Below are 17,437 nucleotides of genomic sequence, written 5' to 3'. Positions count from 1 at the left end.
GGTTTGGGGGTCCTTTTTAGGCACCCCAGAGCCTTCTCCGTCAGGTGAAGGGAGCACTAGGACCCAGTGCAGAGCAGCCCGGGTCCAGCAAGGCTGGACAGTTTAGTGTTACAGCTCTGAGCACACACTCTGGAACCAGCCTATCTGGGTCTGAGTCCTGGTTCTGCCATTATGTACCAGGTAACTTCTGGCAAGTTGTTTAAGCTCTTGTGCCTCAGTTTCCCCTTTGCAGAATGAGGCTATGACCTGTACCAACCTTTTAGGGTATGGTGAGGACTAAACATGCTATAATAGATGGGAAGAATAGAGACTATTGCCAACAACTAAAAGAAGGCAGGAGCTGGTGAAAAGTGCCGCAAAGAAGCCACCTGACCCTCTCAAGGCTAAGCTCCCACAAATGCCTCTTGCCACTGTCAACCTGGCCTCCCCTGACCCCAAGTCACACCCTGAGGATAGCTGAGCCTGTGCTAGAAAACAGCCACACATCATTTCGCCCAAGCTCTTTCTCCTGAGGCAGAGCTATGTTTGGACAGGCCAGCATGTGTGCAGGGGATGGAGGACAGCACCCAAGAGAGGGTACAGGCTTCTCCACGGTGTCCTCCACACCACAGGAACAGGAATTATTACATCTGTCTGCAGTCACTATGCTAATCAGTTGCCCGCAGCAAAACCTCCTGTCTTCAATTACTATGTCCAGGGCTGGAAAGGAGAGTGGGAAGAGGAAAAAGGGAAGTTAAATGATTTAAACCTTTCCTAAGAAAAAGTCGAATGGCACCCTGCCTCTTATACCACACCCTCTGCCAACCTTTCCGGTTAGGGTCCTACAGAGGCTGAGGTCTCCTACTTGGCTCCTATTCTGCATGGATGATTTATCCAACCAAGTACAACTCTGGCCATATCATGCCCCTGCTCATAAACCTTCACCGACTCCTCATTACCTAAAGGGAAGGATGGCAAGCATGTAGCAAATGTGCTGCAATTTGCCCCTGCTGTACCCGTGGCAGACATTACCAGTTAATCCAGCACTTTTCCCCTCTGGATCTTCTAACCGAGCACTCCACACACCTACCAATCCACTAGAGCTGAGACTCAGGTTGAAACCTATTTTCCTGGACATTTGGTTAAAGGTGGCAGACGGGCCACACAAATTCACTTTTTTCCCCTTCCAGAAACTCAACTAGAACAATAGCAAAGAACGCTGTAAAATGAGTTGTTGCACAAAGACAATGAGAATGAGGAAGAGACAAAATTGACAAGAGTTCAACAAATTTTAGAAGACTGAAGGATGATCCAGGACTAGGATGGATACTATAGGGCAAGAGACGTGAAAGGATTTACAACCTAAAGTGTCTTCAAAGAGGCTTCTAGATAAGAAGTGAGCTTGCGTACTTGGGAGGACTGGAGGCCCAGGACAGAAAGGGAGGGGAGTGTAGGGGGGAACACTAGAAATTGGCTGAAAATCTGTATATGGGTGGTCAGGCCTTCAGGCCTCCACGGGCAGGACAGCAAAGAACAATCACCTTCAGAAATTAAACAGGAGGTGTTCAGGGCTCAGGGTCACTGGGTATTTAGAGGCTGGGAGGAATGCAGGACAATTCTCTGGCCCTCTCTCCTACCCTATTTCCAGAATGCTAGTGACCAAGTACATCCCTTCTGGGGAAAGTAAAGAAGTCTTGACTGGAGAAAATGAGCTAGCTCAGGGGGAAAAAAATGTTTAGAAAGCATGCTGACATTTAAGGTTCCTCCAATGGAGCAGCTGGTCCCCCAGACCCAATCACCTTAAAGGGAAGCCCAGCAGGTAGCAGGGTTTCTGGTCATTTTAAAATATGGACTCACTTAATTTCTGCTTGGTGTTGTTTAACTTGTTCCTCCATCCCCTGTGTTTCCTATTAACTGAATTTAGGACTGAAGGCTTAATCAGATTTAGGCTAAACCCTTTTGATAGAAATATTTTATATTGCATCACATGAGGTCCTCTGTTGTGTAAGGTAATAACTAGCAGGTGTCTCATTGTAAGGTTCCTTTCCTTCCCCGTTTGTAATTGTAAGTAGCCTGTGGGGTGATACTTTGGCATCTTGGAAATAAACTGCTCCCCACCAAAAAAAAAAAAAAAATATATGGACTCACTGTACAATTTTTAAAAAATAGATAAATTGGGCTTCATCAAAATGAAAAACCTTTATGATTCAAAGGCACTATCAAAAAAATGGAAAGACAACCCACAGAATGGGAGAAAATATTTGCAAATTATGCATCTGATAAAGGACTTGTATTATAATATATAAAGAACTCTTACAAATCCAAAAAAGACAAATAACTCAATTAAAAATGGGCTAAGGTTATGAATAGACATTTCTTTAGGATATATATAAACAGTCAATAAGCACATGAAAGATGCTCAACATCATTAGTCATCAGAGAAAGACAAATTAAAACCCCAATGAGATACCACTTGTGGTGGTCTGGAGCTGTATGCAGCCTAGAAAAACATGTTCTTCAACTTAATCCATTCCTGTGGGTGTGAATTCATTGTAAGTAGGACCCTTTGATGAGGTCACTTCAATGAAGGTGTGGCCCTTCTCAGTTGGGACAGTTCTTAATCCTGTCACCAGAGTCCTTTATAAGCAGAGTGAAATTCAGACAGAAATAAAGCAACAGGGGGCGCAAGAAGCTGAAATGCAATGGAACCCGGAAAAGAATGGAGAGGTCAGAAGAGGCCTCCGTGTGCTTTACCACATGACAAGCTAAGGACCGAGCATCGCCAGCAGCCAGCCCAACAATGCCAGTGTTCAGAGAGAAAGCATCACCTTGGTGACGCCTTGATCTGGACTTTCTCTAGTCTCAAAACCACAAGCAAAGAAATTACCACTATTTAAGCTGACCCATTGCATGATATTTGCTTGAGCAGCCAAAGAAACAAAAAACACCACTTCATGCACTAGGATGACTATAATAAAAGAGACAAACAATAAGTGTTGATGAAGATGTGGAGAAATCGGAATCTACGTGCACTGCTGGTGGGAATGTAAAATGGTGCAGCTGCTTTGGAAAAAAGGAAGGAAGTACTGACTAATGCTACAACACGGATGAACCTGGAGAACATTTTGCTGAGTGAAAGAAGGCAGTCACATAATTCCATTTATATAAAATGTCCAGAATAGGCAAATCCATACAGAGAGAAAGTTGACTGATATTTGCCTAGCACTGGAGGGATGGGGAGACTGGGTCTGATACCTAATGGATATGGGGTTTCTTTTTGGGGTGATAAAAATGTTCTAGAATTGATACTGGTGATAGTTAAGTAACTCCGTAAATGCACTAAAAAACACTGAATTGTGTTACTTTAAGTAGGTGAGTTGTATCTGCTTACAAATCTGGACAGATTGCCAAGAATTAGATTTTGAGAAAACGCTTCAACTTGAAAGAAACAAAGGAGATGAAAAAAATTATTAAAAGGAAACAATGGGAAGGTTCTAGAAATGGATAATGGAGGCATCGCAACATTCTGAATGTGATAATTCCACTAAATGGCATGCCTGGGAGTGAGTGAGATGGGAAAGTTTGTTGTATATATGTTTTCACAATTTAAAAAAAGAAAGAGAGCAACTAAAAAGACAATGACAATTAAACGTAAAGCAGGCACACCTCGGAGACACTGTGGCTGAGGTCCCAGTGACCGCAATACAACGAATATCCCATGAAAGCAAATCATACAAATTTTTTGGTTTCCCAGTACATATAGAAATTATGTTTTCACTATAATAAAGTCTATTAAATGTGAAATAGCATTATGTCTAGAAAAACAATGTACACATCTTAATTTTAAAATACTTTATTGCTAAAAATTACTAACCATCACGTGAGCCTTTAGCAAGTTGTAATCTTTTTGCTGGTGGAGGAACTTGCCTCGATGTTGATGGCTGCTGATGGATAAGGGTGGCGGTGCTGAAGGCTGGGGCGGCTGTGGCAATTCCTTAAGATAAGACAACAAATGAAGTCTGCCGCACTGATTGACTCTTCCTTTCATGAAAGATTTCTCTGTTATATACAATGCTGTTTGATAGCATTTTACCCAGAGAACTTCTTTCAAAATGAGTCAGTTGAGTCAAACCTACTGCTTTATCAACTAAGTTTATGCAATATTCTAAATCCTTTGTTATCATTTCAACAACGTTCACAGCATCTTCACTGAGAGTAGATTCCACCTCAAGAAACCATTTTCTTTGCTTTTCCCTGAGAGGCAACTCCTCATCCGTTCAAGTTTTATCATGATATTGTGGCAATTCAGTCACATCTTCAGGCTTCACTTCTAATTCTAGTTTTCTTGCTATTTCCACCACATCTGCAATTACTTCCTCTACTGAAGTCTTGAAACCCTCAAAGTCATCCAGGAGGGTTGGAATCTATTTCTTCCAAATTCCCATTAATGCTGATATTTTTACCCCTCCCCTGAATCACAGATGTTCTTAATGGAAGCTAGAATGAGGAATCCTTCCCAGAAGGTTTTCAATTGACTCTGCCCAGATCCATCAAGGAATCACTATCTATGGCAGCTACATCCTTATAAAATATATTTCTTCAATAAGGCTTAAAAGTCAAAACGGCTCCTTGATTCATGGGCTGTGGAATGGATGTTAAGTTAGCAGGCATGAAAACCACATTCACCTCATAATATATCTCCATCCGAGCTCTTGAGTGACCAGGTGCACTGTCAATGAGCAGTCATATTTTGAGAGGAACCTTTTTTCCTGAGCAGGTCTCACCAGTGGGCTTAAAATATTTCATAAACCATGCTGTAAACAGATGTGTTATCATCCAGGCTTTACTGTGCCATTTGATAGAACACAGGTAGAAGAGACGTAGTACAATTCTTAAGGGCCCTAGAATTTTTGAAATGTAAATGAGTATTGGCTTCAACCTCAAGTCACCAGCTGCATTAACCCCTCACAAGAGAGTCAGCTGGCCTTTGAGGCTTTGAAGCCAGGCACTGACATCTCCTCTCCAGCTAAGAAAGCCTTAGATGGCATCTTCTTCCAATAAAACACTGTTTCATCTACATTGAAAATCCGTTGTTTAGTGTATCCACCTTTATCAATTATCTTAGTAGATCTTCTGGATCTTTTGATGCAGTTTCTACATTAGCACTTGCGGCTTCACTGCACTCTTATGTTACAGAAAGAGTTTCTTTAAACTTCATGAGCCAACCTCGGCTAGCCTCAAACTTTTCTTTTGCAGCTTCCTCACCTCTCTCAGTCTTTACAGAATTGAAGAGTTATGGCCTTGCTCTGGATTAGGAATCAGATTAAGAGAATGTTGTAGCTGGTTTTATCCTCTATCAGGACCAATAAAACTTTCTCCATATCAGCAATAAGGATGTTGTATTTATCATTTGAGTTTTCACTGAGTAGCACCTCTAATTACCTTCAAGAGCTTTTCCTTTGCATTCACAACTTGGCTATTTGGTGTATGAGGCCCAGCTTTCAGTCTGTCTGGGCTTTCAACATGTCATCCTCACTAAACTTAAATCATTTCTAGCTTTTGATTTAAAGGTTACAAAACATGCAAACTTTCCTTTCACTTGAATACTTAGAGGTTACTATAGGTTTATGAATTGGTCTAATTTCCATGCTGTGTCTCAGGTAATAGGGAGGCTCAAGGAGAGAGAGCTGGGGAAATGGCAGGTCATTGGAGCATCAGAAAACACACAATATTTGTCAGTTAAATTCACCAACCTTTATGGGCACAGTTCATAAACTGAAAACACATCAAAAATCACTGATCCCAGATCACCATAACAGATATAATAATAATGGAAAAGTCTGAAACACTGTAAGAATTCCAAATGTGACAGAGACACAAAGTGAATACATGCTGTTGGAAAAATGGCACAGGGTTGTCACAAACTTTCAATTTAGAAAGAAAGATATAAAAAAAATCTGCAAAGCACAATAAAATGAGGTATACCTGTACATGATCCTAGACAGGATTTAATAATGGAGAATAGGCTCAAAAGGACATTATTGGGACATGTGAAAATACTGGAATATAAACTGTAGGCTTTATATCAATGTTAAATTTCCTGAACCTGAAAACTGCACATAAGCTAATTACATAAGTGGCTTTCCTTGTTCTTAGAAAATGTATATATTATTAAGTGCTCAAGGAGCATGATGTATACAGACTGCACTCAAGTGTTCAGAAAATGAACTGATAAATAGCCAGATAGATGGATAGAATGATACAGCAAATGTGGCAAAATGTTAAGATAGGTGGAGCTGTGTAACTGGAAGTTATAGTGGAGTTCTACATATTGTTTTTGTATTATTTTTGCAACTTTTCTTTAAGTTTGAAGTTATTTCAAAATAAAAAAGTTAAAAAAAAATTGGTGGATCTGGATAACTGGGGGATTGAGGATATGCTGGAGTTCTCTGTATTAGTTTTATACTGTTTTTGGAAGTTCAAAATTATTTCAAAATAAAAACTTTAATGACAAAAAAAAAGGAAACTAAGACAAAGAAGAGAGCAGAAGAAATTTACAAAAATAACTCTCATTTTATATCCCCAGAGAGATAAGAGGAAAATTCTATCCATCAAACAAGTCCAGAATGCAATCAAAGAATAAGAAAGAGATCTGGAAATAAAAAATATCATAGTCAAAATTAAATATTCAGTAGAAAGTATGGCAGAGATTGATGCCATATTCTACTAGTCTAAATCAGCATTAGCTACAAGATATATCATGATTTTATGAACCATAACTAAGAAAGAAAAAAAATATATCAATTGAACTATATAGACCACAATTCAAAGACTCATTCAACTTCTTCTATAGTAACAGAATCCTGAGTTTACCCAGGAGGGCAATTTACCCAAGTGTAATCAGACAACTAATTAAATGGTGTGTGGGACTTTCAAAAAGGCTCTTTAAAGGAAGCTAACTTGGCTTCCTCTTTCATGGTGCCTGGAATAAAGGCTTGATGGCTGGAACTCTAGGCAGTCACGAACTTGAGGATAGAAGCCATGTACTGAGGATGGCATATGGACAGAGCAGAGTCAGGTCCCTGGTGATTTCACAGAGCCACTATACCAACTCTGGACAATCTCCTTCCAGATTTCCTTTGCATAAAAGAAAAAAAACCCTGTTTATTTATGCCACTGTTAATTTGGATTTTATATAATAGGCATTCACATATAATCATAACTAATTCAGAAGAGTTAGATGATAAAGTCAAGGAAATTTCCAAGAAAATAGAACAAGAAATTGAACTGGAAAATAAATAAAGAAATGGTAAAAATCAGAGACTAAGTCGAGGAGATTCAATATCATACTAATTAATAGGAGCTCTTGAAAAAGAACACAGAGAAAATAGAGGGGAAAAAATTATTAAAGAAATAAATACAAATACATTTTCTAAAATTGAAAGATCATAATCTTCTGATTATAAGTGCCTGGCTCAAAAGTGGGAAGAAAAAAACAAAACATATATTCCAAAGCTCAAAGTGAAATTTAAGAACATGATAAAGGAGAAATACTAAAACTTCTAGAGAGAGAAAAACAAGTTAAACAAATTTTCTTAACCAATGCAAGTTTTGAGGGTGGGGCGGTATAGGGGAATCCTGTATTTTATGCATGATTATTCTGTAAACACACAATTTCTTTTTTTTAACACGGGCAGGCACCAGGAATCGAACCCGGGTCCTCTGGCATGGCAGGCAAGCGTTCCTGCCACTGAGCCACCGTGGCCCGCCCAACACACAATTTCTTAATAAAAAAATTATGCTTTTTTTTTTTTTTTTAAAAAAACAAGTTACATAAGAAGGAATCAGGAATTAGAGTGGTATAAAATCAATCATTTTCCCCCTAAGATCAGGAACAAGACAAGGATGTCCACTATCACCACTATTATTCAACATTGTGTTGGAGGTTCTAGCCAAAGCAATTAGACAAGAAAAAGAAATACAAGGCATCAAAATTGGAAAGGAAGAAGCAAAACTATCACTGTTTGCAGACGATACGATACTATACGTCGAGAACCCGGAAAAATCCACAACAAAACTACTAGAGCTAATAAATGAGTACAGCAAAGTAGCAGGTTACAAGATCAACATTCAAAAATCTGTAGCATTTCTATACACTAGTAATGAACAAGCGGAGGGGGAAATCAAGAAACGAATCCCATTTACAATCGCAACTAAAAGAATAAAATACCTAGGAATAAATTTAACTAAAGAGACAAAAAAACGATATAAAGAAAACTACAAAAAACTGCTAAAAGAAATCACAGAAGACCTAAATAGATGGAAGGGCATACCGTGTTCATGGATTGGAAGACTAAATATAATTAAGATGTCAATCCTACCTAAATTGATCTACAGATTCAATGCAATACCAATCAAAATCCCAACTTATTTTTCAGAAATAGAAAAACCAATAAGCAAATTTATCTGGAAGGGCAGGGTGCCCCAAATTGCTAAAAACATCTTGAGGGAAAAAAACGAAGCTGGAGGTCTCGTGCTGCCGGACTTTAAGGCATATTATGAAGCCACAGTGGTCAAAACAGCATGGTATTGGCATAAAGATAGATATATCGACCAATGGAATCGAATAGAGTGCTCAGATATAGACCCTCTCATCTATGGACATTTGATCTTTGATAAGGCAGTCAAGCCAACTCACCTGGGACAGAACAGTCTCTTCAATAATTGGTGCCTAGAGAACTGGATATCCATATGCAAAAGAATGAAAGAAGACCCATATCTCACACCTTATACAAAAGTTAACTCAAAATGGATCAAAGATCTAAACATTAGGTCTAAGACCATAAAACAGAGGAAAATGTAGGGAGATATCTTATGAAACTTACAATTGGAGGCGCTTTTATGGACCTTAAACCTAAAGCAAGAGCACTGAAGAAGGAAATAAATAAATGGGAGCTCCTCAAAATTAAACACTTTTGTGCATCAAAGAACTTCATCAAGAAAGTAGAAAGACAGCCTACACAATGGGAGATAATATTTGGAAATGACATATCAGATAAAGGTCTAGTATCCAGAATTTATAAAGAGATTGTTCAACTCAACAACAAAAAGACAGCCAACCCAATTACAAAATGGGAAAAAGACTTGAACAGACATCTGTTCAGAAGATGAAATTACAGAAGAGGAAATACGGATGGCCAAGAGGCACATGAAGAGATGCTCAATGTCCCTGGCCATTAGAGAAATGCAAATCAAAACCACAATGAGATATCATCTCACACCCACCAGAATGGCTGTTATCAACAAAACAGAAAATGACAAGTGCTGGAGAGGATGCGGAGAAAGAGGCACACTTATCCACTGTTGGTGGGAATGTCAACTGGTGCAACCACTGTGGAAGGCAGTTTGGCGGCTCCTCAAAAAGCTGAATATAGAATTGCCATACAACCCAGCAATACCATTGCTAGGTATCTACTCAAAGGACTTGAGGGCAAAGACACAAACGGACATTTGCACACCAATGTTTATAGCAGCGTTATTTACAATTGCAAAGAGATGGAAACAGCCAAAATGTCCATCAACAGAAGAATGGCTAAATAAACTGTGGTATATACATACGATGGAATATTATGCAGCTTTAAGACAAGATAAACTTATGAAGCATGTAATAACATGGATGGACCTAGAGAACATTATGCTGAGTGAGTCCAGCCAAAAACTAAAGGACAAATACTGTATGGTCCCACTGATGTGAACGGACATTCGAGAATAAACTTGGAATATGTCATTGGTAACAGAGTCCAGCAGGAGTTAGAAACACGGTAAGATAATGGGTAATTGGAGCTGAAGGGATACAGACTATGCAATAGGACTAGATACAAAAACTCAAAAATGGACAGCACAATAATACCTAAGTGTAAAGTAATCATGTTAAAACACTGAATGAAGCTACATCTGAGCTATAGGGTTTTTTGTTTGTTTGTTTGTTTGTTTTTACTATTATTATTACTTTTATTTCTTTTCTCTATATTAACATTCTATATCTTTTTCTGTTGTGTTGCTAGTTCCTCTAAACCGATGCAAATGTACTAAGAAACGATGATCATGCATCTATGTGATGATGTTAAGAATTACTGATTGCATATGTAGAATGGTATGATTTCTAAATGTTGGGTTAATTTCTTTTTTTTCCGTTAATTAATAAAAAAAAAAGAAGAAAAAAAATAATATTCCACTGTATAGATATAAAAAAAAATCAATGATTTTAGAAGACAATGGTTCTTCTAAAGAAAAATGATTCTTAGAAATTATTCAGAGAAAATGCCTTTCAATCTAGATTCTATATCTAATCAAACTATTAATCAAACATAAGAATAAGGTTTCAAACATACAAAGACTTAAAATATTTATCTACCATGCACCTTTTTTCAGGAAGGTACTAGAAGATGTACTCCAGGAAAAGGAGGGGGTACATCAGAAAAGAGAAAAGCGAGGTTGAGGAAACTTTAGATTTAATATTCCTCTTTATCAATAAAGTCTCAGGATGACAACTGTAAAGCAGGCCTGGAGAATAATCAGTTTCAGCTGAACTAGGAGAACATTCAGGAGAAAGATCTCAAGAAGAAAGGGAGAACTGATAAATTATCTGATATGTTTAGGCATTTGGGAAAAAATACGAAACCAACAGAAAGGTATATGGTAGTTCTGATGGAATGACTTGCAAAATTTTGAGGATAAGTTTATTTAAAAGTATGCAAATTCGGCAGGCCATGGTGGCACAGCAGGCACGGTTCTCTCCTGCCATGCCAGAGTCGCGGATTGGATTCCTGGTGCCTGCCCATGCCAAAAAAAAAAAAATAGTATGCAAGTTAAAAAGCCTTTAATATGCAAACAAACAAAAAGTTGTACAAGAACTACAATAATAATCATAATACACTCTTATACTGACTCTATGGTGGTTAATCTACATTGCAAAATAATGCAAACATTTTATTGCTTTTACTAAATTGTATAATTTATTGTGATATGCTTATATTAGAAGGACAAGGGGAGAAGCAGTATAATAGCTAATTTTTTTCTACCATAATAGAATAAATATATCATACCTTAATATATCAAGATCTAACAATACAAACATATTATTTCAAACTAAGGAGATAACGTATCAGAATAACAGCTAGAATTCACAATGAGGTGGGGATCAGGACTGGGGTGTAGGGAGGCGTGAGATAAGAATCTGATGCTTTTTGCTATAAGCCTTTTGGTGCATTACCTATTCTTCATCCTAGCACAGACTAAAATCCAGTATTCTGTATGACAAGGATCTTCCAGGATCTAACTCTTAACTCACGTTTTCAGTTTGCTTTATGTTATTCCCTCCTCTACACCCTTGACTGGATACTTCCTCACTGGAGCACACATCCTCATGCTTTCTCTTCTCATGTACTCCCCCAGGGTATAATATCCTTTCCCATCTCTGCCTAATACATCCTGCCCATCTCTAAAGGCCCAGGTCTAACCTCCTTCCTGCTGGCAGGACAAGCTGTCCTGCAGAGTGCAGAAACTAAGCACCTGCGTTTTGCCTTGTTACACCTTGCAAGTAAGATGAGTCACCAGCACCTCTCCTGGAGCCACCCATGAAAATCCAGCCAAGGTTCCCACTCTTGCTGCATCTGCTCAAACTGGCACAGTCTGATCTGGAAATACAGCCTCAGTGAGGGCCACCAGTGCTTCCACTAGTATACTTCATGAAGATGGACTCAGCGGTTGTCTAAGACCTCAACTCAACTAAAGAAACAATGCTAGTTCTTTGTATATAAAATAAAAACTGAGAAATCCTCACTTAAAAAAAAACACAAAAACTAAGCACCTAAGGATGAGGGGCCCTACATCTCTGACTCAGCTCTTCCCCCTCTTCTGTCAAGGGGAGATAGCCTGACCCACAGGTTTAACCACCATGAGAACTAGTCTAGGAGCTCCTAGCCAGGGGCCTGTAACTCATGTGGAATTATATACAAACTTTTGAGAGAATGTACATCTTTCTAGGAAGAGTAAAGCTCTAAGCCCAGTGCCAATGCCCCAGGAATATCCAAAGGCTCTAATCACAGGGCCAGAAGGATTCCCACTCTTGCTGCATCTGCTCAAACTGGCACAGTCTGATCTGGAAATACAGCCTCAGTGAGGGCCACCAGTGCTTCCACTAGTATACTTCATGAAGATGGACTCAGCGGTTGTCTAAGACCTCAACTCAACTAAAGAAACAATGCTAGTTCTTTGTATATAAAATAAAAACTGAGAAATCCTCACTTAAAAAAAAACACAAAAACTAAGCACCTAAGGATGAGGGGCCCTACCGGTTTAATTGGCATTTCTCTGACTCTCTTTCCTGCGCCCCTTTTCTGAGTGCACTAGGAGCCCTGAAAGGTGAGCTCCAGGAGCAGGGACCACTAGCTTGTGGAGAAGGCATTTCCCGTGGAGGCAGTCCGACACACGGCCCCAGCTCAGGGGTGAGCTGGAGTGGGGGCGGGAAGGTGCAGGCAGTGGAAGCCAAGGCTGTGGGATGTGCTGTTAGAGAAGTGGGGTGGGTGTTTCTTTGGGGGTACACTGGCCCTGGAAGCAGTACCAATGGAGTGATCTAACCCCATACTCTCCCTTTCTGGTCCCACATTCCTTGGAGATGAGCTTTCATAGACCAGCTGTCCTGCTCCAGGCCCTGAGACCAATATGGGATTTGCCATTTGACAAAGGCACGGATGAGCAGGGCAGTCAATGCCAGCTCTTCGTCTGTCCCCTCAGCAGTTCTTATAAGTCTCTTCCCAGCACACGACCCCCACGGTTCCACCCCCACCAGGCTTGGCCTCCGACTATCAGCAGCACCCATCAAAAAAGGGCTCGAATAGAGTGTTCAGATATAGCCCCTCTCATCTATGGACATTTGATCTTTGATGAGGCAGTCAAGTGAACTCACCTGGGACAGAACAGTCTCTTCAATAAATGGTGCCTAGAAAACTGGATATCCATAGGCAAAATAATGAAAGAGGACCCATATCTCACACCCTATACAAAAGTTAACTCAAAATGGATCAAAGATCTAAACATTAGGTCTAAGACCATAAAACAGAGGAAAATGTAGGGAGATATCTTATAAATCTTATAATTGGAGGCAGTTTTATAGACTTTACACCCAAAGCAAGAGCACTGAAAAAATAAATAAATAAATGGGAACTCCTCAAAATTAAACACTTTTACGCATCAAAGAACTTCATCAAGAAAGTAAAAAGTCTACAAAATGGGAGACAATATTTGGAAATGACACATCAGATAAAGGTCTAGTATCCAGAATTTATAAAGAGATTGTTCAACTCAACAGCAAAAAAGACAGCCAATCCAGTTACAAAATGGGGAAAAGACTTGAACAGACACTTCTCAGAAGAGGAAATACAAATGGCCAAAAGGCACATGAAGAGATGCTCAACGTCCCTGGCCATTAGAGAAATGCAAATCAAAACCACAATGAGATATCATCTCACACCCACCAGAATGGCCATTATCAACAAAACAGAAAATGACAAGTGCTGGAGAGGATATGGATAAAGAGGCACACTTATTCACTGTTGGTGGGAATGTCAAATGGTGCAACCGCTGTGGAAGGCAGTTTGGCAGTTCCTCAAAAAGCTGAATATAGAATTGCCATATGACCCAGCAATACCATTGCTAGGTATCTACTCAAAGGACATAAGGGCAAAGACACAAACGGACATTTGCACACCAATGTTTATAGCAGCAGCATTTACAATTGCAAAGAGATGGAAACAGCCAAAATGTCCATCAACAGACAAGGGGCTAAACAAACTGTGGTATATACATACGATGGAATATTATGCAGCTTTAAGACAGAATAAACTTATGAAGTACGTAACAACATGGATGGACCTTGAGAACATTATGCTGAGTGAGACTAGCCAAAAACTAAAGGAAAAATATTGTATGGTCTCACTGATATGAACTGACATTAGTGAATAAATTTGGAATATTTTGTTGGTAACAGAGACCATCAGGAGATAGAAATAGGGTAAGATATTGGGTAATTGGAGCTGAAGGGATACAGACTGTGCAACAGGACTGGATACAAAAACTCAGAAATGGACAGCACAATACTACCTAACTGTAATATAATTATGTTAAAACACTGAATGAAGCTGCATGTGAGAATGATAGAGGGAGGAGGGCTGGGGGCATAAATGAAATCAGAAAGATAGATGTTAAAGATTGAGATGGTGTAATCTAGGAATGCCTAGAGTGTATGATAGTGACTAAATGTACAAATTTTAAAAATGCTTTTGCATGAGGAAGAACAAAGGAATGTCATTATTGCAGGGTGCTGAAAACAGATGGTAATTAATATTTTAAAATGTCACCTTATATGTGAGACTAAAGCAAAAAATGTTTATTTGGTACAAAATTTATATTTTGACTAGTGCATTTCCTAATATAACTTATGTAGATAGCTTGATTGAACACCATAAGTACTTGGAATCTCAGGTAGGACATGAGATTTTGTTGGCTTGTCCAGAGTGATGCCCTGATGAATCCCAGAGTGATTTGATCAGTGAGCGGAAAAGTATTTGCAAAGTCCCCTTTGGGGAATGGTGAGAACGGGGAGAAATTCAAATTCCCCAAGTTGAATTCTTGATATTCTCACAAGCAGTGTGGACAATCAAAGCTATAGGCTGAGCCCCCAGTCTTGGGGTTTGTTCATATGAAACTTGACCCCACAAAGAATAGGTCAAATCTACTTAAAATCTAGGCCTAAGAGCCACCCCCAAGAGAGCCTCTTTTGTTGCTCAGATGTGGCCTCTCTCTCTAGCCAACACAACAAGCAAACTCACCACCCTCCCCCTGTCTACGTGAGACATGACTCCCAGGGGTGTGACCTTCCTGGCAATGTGGGACAGAAATCCTGGAATGAGCTGAGATTCAGCATCAAGGGATTGAGAAAACCCCTAGAATGAGCTGAGACTCAGCATCAAGGGATTGAGAAAACCTCCTCGACCAAAAGAAATGAGACATAGTGTCAATGGCTAAGAGATTCCAAACAGAGTTGAGAAGTTATCCTGGAGGTTATTCTTACGCATTAAATAGATATCACCTTGTTAGTCAAGATGTAGTGGAGAGGCTGGAGGGAACTGCCTGAAAATGTAGAGCTGTGTTCCAGTAGCCATGTTTCTCAAAGATGATTGTATAATGATATAGCTTTCACAATGTGACTGTGTGATTGTGAAAACCTTGTGTCTGATGCTCCTTTTATCTACCTTATTAACAGACGAGTAGAACATATGGAATAAAATATATAATAGGGGGAACAAATGTTAAAATAAATTTAGTTTGAAATGGTAGTGATCAATGAAAGTGAGGGGTAATAGGTATGGTATGTATAATTGTTTTTTTTCTGTTATCGTTTTATTTCTTTTTCTGTTGTCTTTTTATTTCTTTTCCTGAATGGATGCAAATGTTCTAAGAAATGATGAATATGCAACTATGTGATGATATTGAGAATTACTGATTATATATGTAGAACGGAATGAAATGTTAATGTATTTGTTTGTTCTTAATTTTTTTAATTAAAAAAAAAAAAAAGGGCTTCACTCTGCTAGCCCAGCTCTCTGGTCTTGCTGGCCCCCAACCCTGCCTCAGCATCCACCGCTGGACGTCAAGTCTGTACTGGCTCTTCCCTTAGTCCTGACGTCTCCCCGCCAACCCTGCACCAAGTTTCCACCCTTTCAATGGCACCTTAGGCTCTCTCTCCCTCTTTTCTCCTCACTAACTTGGCTGCATGGGTGTAGGAAAGGACAAGTTTCCCAAAGGGCTTACCCAGAACTTCACGAGAAAAAAGGCATTGGAAGGTCCTCGTTCAAAGAGTTCCTTGAGTCCACCCTTCTTCTCAGGGAATTTGTCATAGATCTGCCGGATGTCCACAGCTTCGAGGTAGGGGTCACTGTAGCTTGGGCTTGACTGGCCAATATGCACAAACAGGTGCTTGTTGTACTGTTGGGGGAACAGCTCGTCTCAGGCGGGGTGGGAGGCAATAGGGCAGACAGACAGACAGACTGGAGGTCACACCCCAGCTCCAGCACTCCCCTGCCACACGGTCTGGGGCAAGTCACTTAACCTCTCTGGGTCCCAGGCCCACCACTAACCAAGCAGAGACAGGTAAAGGACTGAATGCGAGAAAGTTAATGGAGATAAAGCACCTCGCACGGTGCCAGGCACCCAGGAGTACTCAATAAACTGTGACCATTCTTTATATTATTATTAGTTCTGGCTGTCACTAAATGCACCTCTACCTTAGGCAAGTTGTTTTATGTCTCTGGGCCTCCATTTTCTCAACTGTGACAGAAGACCCTGCCCAGAATAAGGTGTTTTTGAGCTGGGCTCCACCCTCAGGGACGGGGAGGGAGGGTTTGGGCTGCCTTGGTACTTCTCACATGCACCTCGTCACAACCAAAGAAACCCTGCTTCTGTTTTACACACTGGGCTTCTGTGTGAGTTTGATGAATGGGTTCCTTGGCGAAAATTTAACTTTCAACAACTCAGGGTGAAATGGGCTGTGATGTCCCTGCTCTTTGGTGTCCTGCCCACCTGGCCTCTACCAGGTCTACTTCCGACCCTTGAAGGGGACACTGGTCACCCAGGACCCCTGAGGCTGAAGTTGGGGGGCTTCTTGCTGGCATCCACAGGCTGTGGGTCAGGCACAGGAGTCGGAGGGAAAGGCAGGGAGGAAGACAGGGAGTCTGCCTAACTGGGGTGAGCAAAGACACCATGGGAAGGTTTGGGAAAGGGAAGAACATACAGTGCGAGGAAGGAGAAGTGGAGCGAGGAAGGAAAGGGGAGGGAAAAGTCAGGGGAGGAAAGGCTGAAAAGGAACAGGGAGCCTAAATTAAGCCCAAAAGTGGACTGGAGGAAAAGAGTAGGACAAGGGCAGAAATAGACAGAAAAAGAAGTGGATATGGCATGGAAGTAAGAGACCCCGGAAACAACGGTATGGTGAGTTGGCCAGGCCAAGCCAGGTCCTACCGTGTCAGGGTCTTGCTGCTGCTCCAAGAAGGCTGAGAATTCCAACATCCAGAGCTTGGAGCTGGCCACGCTGCGGCCCTGCCAAGGGGGTGCCGGGGGTGCCGAGGGCGATGGGGTAGGTCCTGTAGGAGACTCGAACCCTGCCCGCAATGGGAGGGTGCACGGGAGCCTGTTCACAGAAGCCCAACCTGCCAACACCCTCTGAGAGCTCCCCAGGAACCCCTGCTCCCCCTGACCCTGTGAGATGCCACTAGCTGGGGATCTCCCGTGCCCCCTAAGGGCGCCTCCCAGAGGGACAGTGGAGGGGAGGGGCTGGCCAGATACAGCTCAGTCCACTCAAGCCTCTGCCAGGACTATGTTCTATTCTGAATTCTGGAGGGTGCCT

The 17,437-nt window shown here is 40.7% G+C and overlaps 1 protein-coding gene across 1 annotated transcript in view; it reads right to left on the bottom strand.

Annotated features, from left to right (window-relative positions):
* The window catches only part of TEAD4 (TEA domain transcription factor 4), a 48,241-nt gene that overhangs the window by 11,827 nt on the left and 18,977 nt on the right, over positions 1-17,437 (bottom strand). Inside the window, exons 7-8 of the mRNA XM_077169697.1 lie at positions 17,053-17,192; positions 15,850-16,023 (exon numbers count right to left, since the gene is read on the bottom strand). Coding sequence (XP_077025812.1) covers positions 15,850-16,023; positions 17,053-17,192 — 314 coding nt within the window. The remainder of the gene's footprint in view (positions 1-15,849; positions 16,024-17,052; positions 17,193-17,437) is intronic.

This window comes from Tamandua tetradactyla, chromosome 7 (assembly GCF_023851605.1).
Source record: "Tamandua tetradactyla isolate mTamTet1 chromosome 7, mTamTet1.pri, whole genome shotgun sequence".
Classification (NCBI taxonomy): Eukaryota; Metazoa; Chordata; class Mammalia; order Pilosa; family Myrmecophagidae; genus Tamandua; species Tamandua tetradactyla.
The sequence above is the reverse complement of the archived record's forward strand: the minus strand, read 5'-3'. Positions and strand labels throughout refer to the sequence as shown.